At 42.5% G+C, this 15,420-nt stretch overlaps 1 protein-coding gene across 1 annotated transcript in view; it reads right to left on the reverse strand.

Annotated features, from left to right (window-relative positions):
- The window catches only part of RYR3 (ryanodine receptor 3), a 396,626-nt gene that overhangs the window by 189,776 nt on the left and 191,430 nt on the right, over positions 1-15,420 (reverse strand). Inside the window, 5 exon segments of the mRNA XM_033190880.1 lie at positions 5,965-6,054; positions 6,057-6,101; positions 7,004-7,106; positions 12,486-12,686; positions 13,280-14,075. Of these exon segments, the coding sequence (XP_033046771.1) occupies positions 5,965-6,054; positions 6,057-6,101; positions 7,004-7,106; positions 12,486-12,686; positions 13,280-14,075 (1,235 nt within the window).

Raw genomic sequence — 15,420 nt, forward strand, 5'->3', positions numbered from 1 at the left:
AGTGGCTTAAAACAACAGAAATTTCCGGTCTTATGATTCTATAGATCAGAAGTCTGACCCAGATCTAGAATGAAATCAAGGTGTGGCAAGGTGTAGTCCTTTCTGAAGGCTCTGGGAGACAATCCATTCCTTTTTTTTTTTTTTTTTTTTTTTTACCTTCTAGAGGCAGCATACATTTGTTGGCTCATGACCCGTTCCTTCAGGAAATTTAAGCCACACCCTTCTCATGTTGCATATCTCTGGCTCTCTTCTGTCACTCTCTATCACTCTTAAGAACTCTTGTGATTACTTTGGGTTGACTCCAATAATCCAGATTTCCTGATTAGCAAACCTAATTTCATTTGCTTTTTTTTTTTTTTTTTGACCATTTAACCTAACATATCCACAGGTTCTAGGAACTGGGATGTGAACATCTTTGGGGGCCACTGTCCCGCCTACTACACCACCCTTATTCAAGTCCTCAGAACCTCTCACCCAGAGCACTGCGATGAAATTCTAATGGGTGCCCCTGTTCCCAAAGTCTCCCTGCTGTAGGGAGGGCTATGCAAAACAGGTAAGGGCTAAATCATTACTTAAAAGACTATTGTCTTGCTAAAGTAGTTTGATTTGTGCCTAATACGGCAGGTAATCAACAAACAATAGCCAAAAAATAGTTAAAATGAAGTGCTCACTACGTGCCAGACATACATTTAAGCAATTTGCATATATTAACTAACGTAATGCTTATGTCAACCCAATGAGGTAAGTATGTATATGCCACATCCATTTTATAGATGAGAAAACTGAGGCACAGAGAAGCTGTCTCATGCTCAGTCTCCTGGATGTCGCGAATTTTGGGAGAAGTTAAGAATTTAAGACTAGGTAGCCTAACTCCAGAGCCCTGTGCCATAACTATCTCAGTATTGTTAAGTAAATGAATGACTTACTCCTCAAGAACCTTTCACAGCCATTGCCTATAGGGGGCAGGATGTTCTTACGTAAGTGATAAGGATGGAAATTGAAATCAGGTTGACAAAGCTTTGAATTTTTATGCCACCTCTGTGTGATTCTGGCAAGTTACTTACTCTGTCTTTACTTCAGCTTCTTCAACTGCAAAACAGAAATAAAACTGTGTATTGCAGATTGGTCTCATGAGAGTGAAATGAGGTCATATTTATGGAAGTGCTCAAGACAATGCTCAAGACGAAGTGGGTACCACGTAAGTGTTAGCCCCTCCCTCCTCACAACTGGGAGACCAAATATTATAAAATACATGGATATAACAAAGAGTAACACGCTAAGCCTGCATAAGGTTTAGCCGCTGGATGTTTTCAAGATGTTCTGTATTTTAACACCTTTTTTTTTTCATTCTGACCCATCTATTCTTTTTATAATTCAGCCTATCTCAACTTGTTGTCACTTCTGTATATGACATGAACTTTGCTGCCCGTGGGCCTTTGTTAAAGCAGTCTTTTTCTTTTTCTTTTTCTTTTTTTCATTAAAAATGCCTTTTCCTTCTTATTTTCTCCATCCATCTACATTCTTTACGGACAATTTCTCAACTCCTCCTCTGGCCACCTACTGTATTTTGTCTGTACTTTTATTACAATACATCCAACCTCATGATTATTTTGAGTTGCCTCCCTGTTTTCTTCATTTTTAAGAGCCTCAAGTGACCGATATTCAGTTGGAGATCAAAAAGATTGGTGCCATAGAGCTGAGTGTGGAAACAAGTACGACATGCTCCCTGCATTAGGACCCAGCGAGGAAAACAAATACATATACAAACACCTCACGTAAGGTGGAAAGTCATACATACACTATTAGAAATTCCACAATATGGAAGGGGTAGAGGGAAGGAGGATGAGTTTGAAAGACTTCACGGAGGAGGCGTTTGTGTGTGTGTTTAGGGAGAGGCTCTTTGGAGAGAATTTAGAGAAGAGGCTTAGAAATACTGCCTGAGGGCCGGGCGCGGTGGCTCAAGCCTGTAATCCCAGCACTTTGGGAGGCCGAGGTGGGCGGATCACAAGGTCAGGAGATCGAGACCATCCTGACTAACACGGTGAAACCCCGTCTCTACTAAAAAGTACAAAAAACTAGCCGGGCGAGGTGGCGGGCGCCTGTAGTCCCAGCTACTCGGGAGGCTGAGGCAGGAGAATGGCGTGAACCCAGGAGGCGGAGCTTGCAGTGAGCTGAGATCCGGCCACTGCACTCCAGCTTGGGCGACAGAGCGAGACTCCGTCTCAAAAAAAAAAAAAAAAAAAGAAATACTGCCTGAGCTCTGTAGACATACTTACTACTAAGTTATCTTACTTTGCATGTGAGTATTTGTGTTGAGGTGCTGGGACTTATTTTGTATAGATGTTTTCTTCGTCTCAGCACTAAACATGCTACAGCACTTAGCTGGCAGAGAATTTTGGTTTAGGGCTGCTAGACTGTTCAGTGAACAGGCAAGACACACGTAGGGGCTTTGGGGCTTGACAGGTTCAAGGTCACCTCCAGTCCTGGTCTTCATTAGAAGAAGAGTGGCAGGGGACAGCAGGTGTTATTCAAGGCCAAGAGTACCAACTAAGCTCTGTGAGAGGTAACATTCTGTGGCAAACAGCACAGGGCTAAAGACAGAAGAGGGATGTTCACCTCCTTCAGACAGACTCACCTATAACTCAGTTCTTAACCGAAGCCACCCAAAGCTGAATTGCAATGAGTCATCTCAAGGACTCTAAGCACAGAGATCAGATGCCAGGATGGACCTTCCTTCTCCCATGGGAAAGCATTCAACAAATGGCAGAGATCAAGAATGTACCAAATTTTAATCTGTAAAATTTGACAGGTGATTTTTATTCTGTTAATTTTAGAATTTAGCAGAAATATCTGGTCAGCCTCTTCTGGAAGAATAATTCAGTGCCTATATATTTACATTCAAGGAAATGCTGCTTAAACTGCAGCGCTAGAGAAGTACTGGCCAGAATGAACAGGCAAAAAATTTTCTAGGGAATCTTCTGGATGGAGATATGAAAAAAAAAAAGTGACTTAGTACAGTGACTACTATTGTTAGATTTTTTCACTTGTTCATTATCATTTGATCCTTTGGTAATATTATAACAGCTTTCATTAACAATATGGCTTGGAGTTAATTGAGGCAAATCCCTTCAACATTGAGCCAGCTAGCACATTTCAGAACATCAGTTTCAGGACACTGTCGCTCTCTCTCTCCTAGAAAAGTTGTGGCTTTTCTGCAGGTCATCTGGCCAACATCAGCTTCTCATAGCAGAGGGACTGAAGGGTGGGCCCACCACCACCGTATCTGAAAACGATTCAGACCTTTGGTTTGCTGAACTTTTAAATGTTAAAACATTGAATTCCACTGGGTTCAGATTTTGAGTCACAATAGTGAGATATCTCACAGATGTAGTAGGCAAGATAAAAAGAGTGATTTTAAAAAGCCATTCCATATGTGTTTGCAGCTCATAGTATGTATGCTGGTAAGCTCTTTGGCAAGCCTCATGCTACAGTGGAAAAGCACAGTACAATACAGACAGTCAGAAGACCTGCCTTCAAGCCAAAGCTTTACTCACTTTAGGTACCTTGGGCTGGTGATAATCAGACACCAGATGTTTTTCTGGAACCGGATAAGGGTGGAAAGAATAAACAAGTACCTCTTAATTCTTCTGAGTCCTACTTCCCCCAACTATACGATGGAGGAGTGTAGAACACTAACAGCAGTAAATGAATATGTGTGGAAGTATTTGGTAAACTGCCAATTCATTGTAGAATGTTTCTAACACTATCTACACTTTTATTATTTCATCAAATGCAAGGGTAATAGAAATCAGATAGGCAATAACATGAACAAAGTTACCAATAATTTGAAGGATTTTGACCCTTTAATGTCTCTGGTTCTGCAGTCAGCAACCTTGTCTCCATTTGATCATATTAAAAATAATTTATGGGGGTGGTGGTTGTTAAACCACTTTCCAGAATTTATTTTAAAATGCCAGGCTTGTGTGAGGGGATTCCTCATGTCTGGAACATTCAGCAGAGAAGCCAAACATGCCTGACCACCTCGACCATTTCATCTATTTCTGGGATCCCAGAATAGAGAACTTATGACACGAAGCGTGAACCTCTCATAACTCCTCCTGTGGAAAGGAAGAAGCATGAGGTAAAGACACGCAGTCTCATACTGGGCTGGCCTCTCAAGTGTGCACGTTGTGCCAAGACAGACAGAATGTGGTGTGCGTGCCTGAGGCCTGAGGTAGCGGGGCTGCAGACAGCAATCCTTGGTGCCTGAACATCATTCACAGATGTTGGGGGAGGCTTCACAGAGGCCGGTGACAAGTGACTTCATCTGACTGACTCCATTTACCTCACATGAAATGGTCACCTGGTGGGATCCCCAGCCACGACATATTCTCTGTTAAAAAGAAGGTGGGAAAAGGCCAGCCGCAGTGGCTCACACCTGTAATCCCAGCACTTTGGGAGGCCGAGGAGCACAGACTGCTTGAGGTCAAAAGTTCAAGACCAGCCTGGCCAACATGATGAAACTCTGTTTCTACTAAAAATACAAAAATTAGCCAGACATGGTAGCACATGCCTGTAATCCCAGCTACTTGGGAGGCTGAGGCAGGAGAATCGCTTGAACCCGTGAGGTGGAGGTTGCAGTGAGCGGAGATTACACCACTGCACTCTAGGCTCAGTGACTGAGCAAGACCCTGTCTCAGGAAAAAAAAAAAAAAAAAAAAAGAACAAGAAGGTGGGAAAGAAGCATTCACTTTCAAAATAGACTCTCAGCAGCTGATACAGGAGACATATGGGTAACTCGGCCTATTTTCAGTTCTCCTTTGGTTGCAACCACAAAGGGATTCTAAACTCACGTTTTTGGGGCTTTAGAGTGTGGCTGGCACACCCTCACAAAAGACCCACCCTTTCCAGAGTGACTGATGGCACTACCCTATCAAGGGTTGCCAGTGCTAAGTCCCCCATACACTCTTCCAGAGGTTTCAACACTTCTGCTGACGAACAGTGAGATTTGTTCCCTTCAGAGATATTCTGACAAAGATGAAAGGTCGATATAAAGGGCAGTAAGATGTATGAACCCCAAAGTAGTGTTTTCAGACAAACCGATCCTATCTTGACAGTCAATTGCTCTAGTCTATGATTTGAAAGTGTGTTCTAAGATGGATAGGAATAGGAAACAAGATAAAAAGTGACGATATTAAACCTGAGAAATTCCTTCTTCTTTAGACAAATGATAAATTTGCTGGATGTGTACCAAGGAGAGGACTGATTATATATAATACTCAGACAAGACAATCTTCCTCTTGAAATTTCATGTCTTAGAGACAGTCTAACAACCCTGCAGAACAAGTTATAATCTTGTTTCATCATGGGTCAAAATGGTAGGAGTCATCGATAGTATAAGGATTCTAGAGATAAATCTGGACAAAGCTCGGCATTGTTGAAAAATAGAAAGTTAAAGTCTCTAGGATGCTACATTTTCAAAAATCATACCCCAACTCCAAAAACAACACCCCCAAACTCATATCTTATTTCCTTTACAAACTCTCTTTTATTATTATTTTATTTCCTCTCTGGGGCAATTTTCAATTTCCAATTTTTCAAATGGAAGTGACAGAAACAATTATCGTGAAGAAACAATAATGGTTAAAAGAGGAAGACTATGGAAACATAAAAGAAGAACAGGCATATATTTACAGGCACCTCTAAGTAGAACAAGAGAGCAAGAACAGACACCAAGCAATCTATCTCAGGTTTCAGAACAGTCTGACAGTAAGTTTCTTCAATCAGAAGAAAGGCAGAACCCAAAATACATAACAGAACTACCAGCAATTATAACATACTGCCCAGATGCTTTCTTTGAAGTTAAGCAGACCATATCTATCTTATAGTATTTGTTAAAAAAAAACAGTTATCTTAATTAAGTCTTTGAAGAGCACCCTACCATTTAAAGGCAATGTCACTTACTGGGGCATCTCTCCTCCTCCTCCGTCGGCTGCTCCTTCTCTGGCTTGGGTGGACCTTTGATTTTGTACACCAAGGCACGGAGTTTTCCGTCCAGGAGGTGTCCTCCTCCTCCTCTTCCTCTTCTTCCAAAGGAACCCCTTCCAAGCCACAGAACAGGGTGAAAATCCAAAGCAGTACATGAAACCATCATGGCATCATGATGAAATCAGAAAGAACATTTTAAAAACTGCTTCCATCCTTCTGGAACTTTCTAAAGATACTACAGGCAACCTCTCATAAATATTTACCTATCTTATAGCTTTTGGAAAAAAAATGATTGATTTCCTGTCTATCAGAATATCAAGTAAGTTTAATCCTAAAACGGGTGTTTTGAATCTGTACCCCTAAAACCTCCAGAACCGTGTATGGGGGATTACATATCCTATAGTGTTGAAACCTCTGGAAGCATGTTTGGGGGACGTGGCCCTAGAGTCTGTAGAAGGAGTTAACATTGAGTTATTTCAAATGAAAAACTTGTCAGTTACCCACGTCTTATTCAACTGACCCATGTACAAGCAACATAAATGCCGAGAGCCACTTAAAATCAGTAGGTACGTATCCAAGTAGAGATTGCTGGCTGAGAAGCCTTAAGGGCAGAAGTTACTCAACACCACCCCCCTACACACAGCCACACCTAATAGCTAAAAAGCAAAGGGATCAGAATCTTGTTTGATCTGGAAGCTGAGAGTTCCAACTAACTTTAAGTAAATTAGGTGAGGTTTATATAAGGATCAGTTATTTTCCTTCTTTTGCTAGAAATCTCGTTTCCTCTTTATATCTCTGCACAGGCTCTTCTAGGTAGAAGGAATTCTGATCATATATTCTGCCAGGGTTACTTCTTGTATCTTTTCTGATACAAGTAGTTGGGATGGAGTCACGTCTTGAAAGACAGTATTACAATTTTAAATACAAAAATAACTTCCCAACCCACCACTCGCTTTCTAATGAAGGAATCAAAAACAGACTTTTCTTGGACAAAGCCTTTCTCTGGGCGGCTCACCACAGTGAAGGAGAAGGTCCTCATGGAAATCATACAGCTCCTCCCGAATCTCCTCTGGGCAGGGGCAGTTCTCTCCCAGTTGAAAGTTAAGAAGCATGTTGATCTTTGAGGGGGAAGAGAAGAATAGCTAGTCGGTTCTCAATGCTGGCCAAGGGAACTCAGATCCCGCCTTAGACAGACACTTACATTCTTTGCAAATTTATTTTGCTTAGTGATTTTTTTTTTTTTTTTGGTAAAAGTGGCCAATATTTAAAAGTAACTTTCACCTTTTTCTGATTCTAAAAGTAACTTATTAATTGCATAACATTTGGAAAATATCTAAATAAGAAAATTTACTGTGATTCCACCACCCCAAGATAACTACTGTTAATATTTTAGCTAATGTCTTCCTGACATTATATATGCATACACACAGAATGGATCACATTCCAGATACACCTTTTAAAAATCAGAGTTTTCCGCTTAATGTTACTTGAACATTTTCTTATTTTCTTAATCTAATTTTTAATAGGTGCATTGTAATTATATGAATAATTTATGTAAAATTAACTGTTATGACATATTTGTTCCTATTATTTGTCCTTACAATAAAGTTGGCTTGAGTTTCCTTTAATTTTTGTTCATGTCTCTGATTATTTTCTTAGAACAAACTCCCAGAAGCAAAATGACTAGAGCAACAGGTTTGTATATTTTAATAGTTTTTTATATGAATTTACAAATTGCCCTTCAGAAAGCTTACAATAATTTGCATTATTAACAAATTTATACAAGTGTGTATTACTATGTCATCTTCATTATAGTAATGAGAGTTAACATATTTTCAAATATTTTCAACTGAATGGGTGAAAAATGTCATATTCCTGTTGCTGTAATTTATGCTTAATTGGTGAGGTTGAAATTTGTTTTTTCACACATAAAAATTAATTTTATTTTGTATTTTATAAATTTCCCATCCATATTTTTCCTCCATTTTTCTACTGGGTAATTATCTTAAAAAAATTTGCCCTTGAGTGCTTTGCACACCTCTAGATTTTTAACTTTTTATATACTTTTACACTCTAAATGTATTGCCCAGTTTTTGGTCAGCTTTTAAGTTTGTCTACAAGTTTTTGTTTTGTCATGTAGGTTTATGTTTTTCAGTGCCAATCTATCATTCTTTTCTTTTAGTTTTTGTCTCAGGGATTTTTTTTTTTTTTTTTTTTTTCCAAGACAGACTCTCGCTCTGTTGCCCTGGCTGGAATGCAATGGCATGATCTCGGCTCACTGCAACCTCCACTTGCTGGGTTAAAGCGATTCTCCTGCCTCATGGTCCCAAGTAGCTGGGATTACAGGTGCGCACCACCATACCTGGCTAATTTTTTGTATTTTTAGTAGAGATGGGGTTTCACCATGTTGGCCAGGCTGATCTCGAACTCCTGACCTCGTGATCTGCCTGCCTTGGCCTCCCAAAGTGCTGGGATTACAGGTGTGAGTCACTGCACCCGGCCTGACTCAGGGTGTTTAGTAGTTTTTGTGCTATGGACCCTTCTGAGAATCTGGTGAAACCCATGGATTGCTTCTCTGATTAGTATTTTAAATGCACAAAATAAAATACATAGGACTACAAAGAGAAATAATTATACTGACATACAGTTATCAAAATTATAAAAATCAAATTTGTGATGTAGTAACATATGTACTTCTTTATTAACTCATTAGAGAAAATGATCTAGTGGCAGGTGTTATATCCACTGTGGTCTTGAGGTAGTAAGGAATGAAAATGATTTTTCTAGACACCGTAACCACTGTAATGTGATATGAAAAAATGTGCAATTTTGGTTGGTGACAAAGTCAGTTACTTGTTTTGCTGCCCATATTAAAATAAGAAAAGAAACGCTATCAGAGATCAATGAAAATAAAGCTGTCATTCATTTTGCACTCAGGTTCCTGGGTCCCCGAATTCTGCCCACAGGGCCACGACCCCAGGTCACTGAACATCTGGAGGGACAAAAGAAACAACCAGAGGTTAACATTTTGCTGCCTAAGCCAGAAAAACCCAAACTCCTTCTGTTTAGGATTTCTAGGTTGGGCACATTTACAGTCTCTTATTAAATCATGAACCTTATGTAGCATTGTTAGGAGGAACTCTACTCAAAGCTCTAACTGCAAGCCATATTTTGGAAGTAGGTAGAGGTATTGTTTGTAAGAAAAAATATCCACAAAACAGGTGGGAAAAGTCATGTTTGTGGTTTTTCTGTGAGCTAAAATTACGGTAATTATATTAACATACGCTGATTCGTTGTTGATTAAAAATAAGATTTCAAGATCTGGTTTCTGAGTTAGAAAACTAGTTTCTTTACTAAAAAATCTTTCTTTTGGCAGAACATTTAGGAAGCAGAGGCTTCCATGCCTGTAGGACATACAACAGAAAGCTGGGTTGAGCTGAATTTTCTGCTGCAGGCCATGCCCTTTAATAACGTCCTCTTGGAAATGAAAGGGCAGCTGGTTATGCTTGGCTAACTTGCCAGCAACCCCTGGACTAATCTCAGTTTTACCTTCTTTTGTACTTAGTTATATCCCCCGATTTTTTCCATCTTCCTGAATACTCTCTGGATATAGGGCTTAAAAATCTATTTTCTCTTCAAAAGTTGTAGAAGGATATCACTGTTTTAAAATTCTAATTTTCAGGCATCCTATTTTCTAAGTGATTTTGCATGACTATTCTCTGAAATTGATCTAAATCCACCATATCCTTTGATGACATTAAATCTTCCTGATATTGGTAACTCTACGGGTAGGTGCCTTGTAGAAGTGAATACTCTGGTGGGGATGGCAGGAGGACAGCTGAATCTCATAGCGGTAAGTGCCTCTTCTTTCATTTTTATTCCCAGACCAGCAGTATCAGCATTACCTGAAAACATGCTAAAAATGCAAATGCTTGGGCCTCAGCCTAGACATGAGGCCCGGACATGGTGGCTCACGCCTGTAATCCCAGCACTTTGGGAAGCTGAGGCGGGTGGATCACTTGAGGTCAGGAGTTCGAGACCAGCCTGCCTAACATGGGAAAACCCCCATCTCTACTAAAAATACAAAAATTAGCTGGTCATGGTGGCGCATGCCTGTAGTCCCAGCTACTTGGGAGGCTGAGGCGTGAGAATCACTTGAACCTGGGAAGCAGAGGTTGCAGTAAGCTGAGACCATGCCACTGTACCCCAGCCTGCATGACAGAGCAAGACTCTGTCTCAAAGAAGAAACCCTAGGGGTGAAACCAAGCAAACTGTGTTTTATTAAGCCTTTTAAATGATTCTGATGCTTGCTCAAGAATCACTGGTCTAATACATTAGTGAAGAATTTCTGGAGTTACAAACTTCTGAAATGAGTCTGAAGAGATTGATCAGAGGATTGTTTAGAATACTAAAGGAGGGTACATACTCATCATCCCTTTGCTAGATGTAAAATGAGAAAGTCTTTTGGATTGACTGGAGAAGATTATTTGCACTGTGTCAAACGCACAGGTATGCTGTTTTGTCAGGAATTACTCTTGAAGGCTTTACTAATGTTGTCAAGCTGTTTTTAGACTGGCAGTGGATCTAAATGGCAGCCCAAGAGACAGTAGAAGGTATGGAGACAGAATGGGGAAAGGAAGGGTGTGAGCAAACATTGTCCTTCCCACAAGCCAGAACCATGAGCAGCTACATCCATGAGGACAGTACTGGGTGGGCAACCCCAGGCTTGGCTGGGAGAAAGAGATGCCAGAAAACATGTGTGAACTCCACTCACTGGGTCACTGATGGAAGGTCACAGAGCCTGGGATGAAGCAACTGCAAATATCTCCAACAATAAAACTAATCGTAGCTCACTTAGTACCTACAGAATGCTTACTCTGTGACAGGCATCATGCAAAGCAATCTAAATGAATTATCTCATGGGATCTTTGCAAGAACCCTGGGAGGGAGATGCGCAAATTATCCACATTTTGCAGCTAAAGAAACAGATACAGAGAGGTCTTGTGGAAGACCACACAGCAAGCAATGGGGGAGCCAGTTTGGGAACCCACAGTCTGAAGCCAACATGTCTTAACCATCACCATGTCATTCTGTCTTCTGCTATTCACAAATACATATGAAAGAGCCAGAATCTGCCCAGTGAAATAGGGAACATTCAGATCTATTGCCAGTCTAAAAGCAGCCTGACAACATTTGTAAAGCCTTCAGAAGTAATTCTTGGGAAAACAGCCCACTTGTGCATTTTGTGTGATGCAAATAATTTGCTCCAGTCAATCCAAAGGGCTTTTCTCATTTTGCAAAGGGATGATAAGCTTTACCCACTCATTAGCCAGGCTGGTATCATTCAAGAGAATCTTTTAAAAGGCAAGTTATGTCATTCATTTTTAAGCCAATATAAATATCTATGTTATAAAATAGGTTAGGAAAGTAATCGGATGGAGTTGTATTTCTGCCACTAACATAAAATGGTGGTAGCTATATTGACAACACTTTATGGACAAGCTGCTTGTCTTATATATATGTATATATATTTACTCTACGATGGGCATCATGCTAAGCAATCTAAACAAATTATCTCATGTGATCCTTGCAAGAACCCTGGGGAGGAGATGCAAAAATTACCTACATTTTGCATCTCCCTCTCAGGATGTATACATATATATGTATATGTATATACATAATCCAAAGATCTGGTTTCAAAACAAAAACTACTTTCTTCACTGAAAGATTTATCTTTTCTTTTGAACACTTAGGGAGCAGTGGCCAACTCACCCGCAGGGTCTAAGTGAGCTGCTGAGCAGAGGGGAAAATGGAAACTCTTATTCTACCAGATGTGCCTGTCTCATTTAGAAATTTCTCACCAGGATCTTGACTCTTCTTAAAGAAGCCCTTCCCACCGGGGTAAGGCTAACCCCAAGGTGGGTACTGTGAAGAATGAATGCAACAAATCACAAAGATGACTCACTTGCTGAGTCCCCGAGTCCCCTTCTCCAGGCTCCATGGAGCTGGGGAGGCTTTGTGAGAGAGTCGTGCTACTGGTGAGGGGATTTAGACACATTGGATGAAGAAGACTGTGGGCCAACTCTCGTAAGTAGGGGCAGGCTGACCCTGTTCTGTTGGTATCTGATGGACAGGTAGTGACTTCTGGAAGGGTTGGCAGAAATCCTTATGAGTGGTGTATCCTTGCTGAGGAGACAACTGAATCCCAACAGTGGTCTGGTCTTTGAATCAGTAATGGAGGCATTGGAGAGGGTGAAAGGAGAGAGGAAGCCCTGCCGCATGTGCAGTTTAGAAAGGGGTATTTTCCCACCCAAGAGAATTGGCACATATTCCTTAGCTTTCAGGACTAAGCCTGTCTCCTGCTATTGCGGTGGGTCTTTTCATCTTCCATAGCTCTGGAGGCTGCCCCAGACACCACAGAGGTTTCATGTGCCCTGTTCCATAGGTCTCAAGTTCTTGCACAGGAACTGGATGGAAGCTCAGGACGGGACCCTCACCTGCTCCTGTGGGGGTGAGCGGAACTCCTTGGTCTTCCGGGCAGTCAGGGCCGCCGACATGTTCAGGGCCTGCATGAGCTCATTGTAGCGGAACTTCTGATTTGCCTGCAGCTTGGAGACATAAATGTCACCAAATGCCACAATGGCCTCCACTCGGTGCTGCAGCTCACAGTCGCAGAGATAGCTGAGGAGCTCACACATCTGCAGTGAAAGTATTATATATTTAATACTTTGTGTACATTGGTGAGGCTGCTGGCATCCCCATTTTACAGACAGTAGCACTGAGACTTAGACAATTAAAGTAAATTGCCACACAGTGGTCATAGAGCTGTTACTCAAATCTTCACCATTAAGGTGAAGGCAGTAACAGAAAGCAGCTCACTAAACACAGAGGAAATCTGCCTGTGGAGAAAAAGAATGGTATTTCTAAGAAAATATTTTCCCAGGAAGCTCAGTAGAAAAACCAGCTCCAGATCATGCATGTGAGTGCTACCTCCCTTTCTGAAATTTTCCAGTCCTGGAGGATGGAAAGTAGAGATGCTTGTCCTTCTCTCCATCTTCCACTGTTTTCTGCACTACTTTTCTGGGATGAGTTGTTTTGGATTGTTATTATTACCAAGCTTATCACTGTTAGAACTTATTCAACAAGCACCATAATCATCAAGCACTCTTGGCCAGTCCCTATGCCGAGCACTTGACATACCTCATCTCCTTTAACCCTCAGTGTGTTCCTGATATTTTTATCAAAGCAGAAGATCTATTAACCTGCCTCCACTTAACCACCTGCAGCTTACCTGCAGCTTGACGGACTCGGGTAATCGAGTCTGCAACAAGCCTTTGACGGGAGCCTCCTTGCTGGCCTTCTCCCCAGCCTCCACAGCCTTCTCCTCCACCTGGGTCACTTCCTCCTTTTCTGCTCCCTCCTCTGTCTCCGCACTATGCTCCCCAAACACAGAGGGATCAATCAGGAGGAGGATCTGCCGAACATCGTCATCATCAAACACGCCCATGACCAGCAGGGTTCCAATGAGTTTCAGCACAGGCACAAACTGGAACTCCACAGACCCCCCTACGGGGTCTCGGATGTGGGCCCCGCTGCACTGCACTGCCTCTGTCAGCATACTCAGAGCCTTCGTCCTGAGACTCTCCAAGGGAATCTCAGGGCTCTGTTTTTGGTGCTCCTCACCAGTCATGACAAAGCAAGGGGTGGAGAACCTGAACCCGGGCTTGAGACACGTTCTCAGGCCCACCCCAGGCAGTCCATGCCTCTTGGACTCATCCGGGAAGAGGCGGATATTCCTGGTGGTGCTGGTAATGGGGATGATGTACTCGTTCTTCATCATCAGCTTCCTCTCCTTGGCGTTGGCCAGGTGGATGCTGATGAGCAGGTCATAGAAGCCAGCTCGAAGGAGGCCGGGGAGGTACTTGTTGTCAATGGCATAGAAGAGCTGGGAGAGGTCCACGTGGCTGCACAGGGCGAAGGCCACGCGGCTGTTTCCCAGGGCGCACACCGCGCTGTAGAGCCTCAGCGTGTGGTAATGGAACCTCATCAGGTCCTCCTGCTCACAGAGCTCCAGGATATCCACACACCTGAGGACAGGACGAGCACATCAGCCACACCAAGGGGAGAAGAACCCATACGAATCCAGCGATTTCACCCAGCCCAGCGGAGGCAGAGTGGGTGGAAGGATGGAGGGGTCTCTGCCACAGTTTCTCTTATGGCTTATCATGCCTCTCTCAGCTCTGGTCCATATTCCAGTTCCTAGTACTCCACCATATTTAACTACAAGACTCTCAAAAGCCTGCAAGATGCTGGTTTACCAACTACGAAAGTCCTCATTATTAGGAAAAAATCCAAAATTCCCAAACAAAACATTCACATAGATGAGAGCGATGACTTGGTCGTCTTACTTGTAGGATCAAGCAGATCTTGCATTTCCCTGTGTAAAATCTCCTCAGAAAATGTAGATTATGCTTTCAGTCAGTCTACCGTCTACATCAGGGGTTCCCAGTCCAGGAGCCATGGACCGGGACCAGCAATAGATTCTCACAGGAGCGTAAACCCTATTGTGAACCGTGCATGTGAAGGATCTAGGCTGCATGCTCCTTATAAGAATCTAACGCCTGATGGTCTGAAGTGGAACAGTTTCATCCTGAAACCATCCCCACTACCCGCTCCCCCAGTCTCATACACCACTGTCTATGGAAAAACTGTCTTCCATGAAACCAGTCCCTGGTGCCAAAAAGGCTGGGGACCACTGATCTGGATCATTGGTATATCCAGTCTATCACTATCCATGGGGTGTTCCTCCAACAACCGGAAAACAATCACACCTGCTCTCTTGTCCCGAGAGGAAACACCTTCCAACCTAAAACCAGTTAACATAATCCAGCTGGCTTTCTCCTTGATTTAGAGCTTCCTTGTTTGTGTGGGTCCAAGGCCTGGGCTCTAATCTCTGCTTAGATTTTCCATTTAGTCTGATGCCTCATCATGGATTTGAAGACCCTGCAGAATTGACTGACTTGGCTGGGCTCCTGGTCTTTTCTGCCCCTTTCCTGCCGTGGCCTGCCCTGCTGCCCGTGACCCAGTGGGACATCTAAATGGGACCTATGCAGGTGTCAAATACCTCCACCCTTTCCCATTATGCTGCTTTTTTATTCAAAGAGGTCAAGGAGCAGCAATAACTATAACATGTATTCCTTACTACGTACAGAAACTGTACCAGATTATACCTATACGATCTCATTTTTTTCCTCCCAGAAACCCTTTGGGCGGGCACTTCTCTCACTGTGTAGATGAAGAGAGCAACGTTCAGAGCCCACAAGTAATGTACCCAAGGCCACACAGCCAGAAAGCAGAAAGAGAGAGCAACGGGACTGAACCCCAGCCATAATTAACAGCACCTCTTAGCAAGGGGGGACCAGGAACCTGATT

Source organism: Trachypithecus francoisi, unplaced genomic scaffold, assembly GCF_009764315.1.
Source record: "Trachypithecus francoisi isolate TF-2019V2 unplaced genomic scaffold, Tfra_2.0 Lachesis_group3, whole genome shotgun sequence".
Lineage (NCBI taxonomy): Eukaryota > Metazoa > Chordata > Mammalia > Primates > Cercopithecidae > Trachypithecus > Trachypithecus francoisi.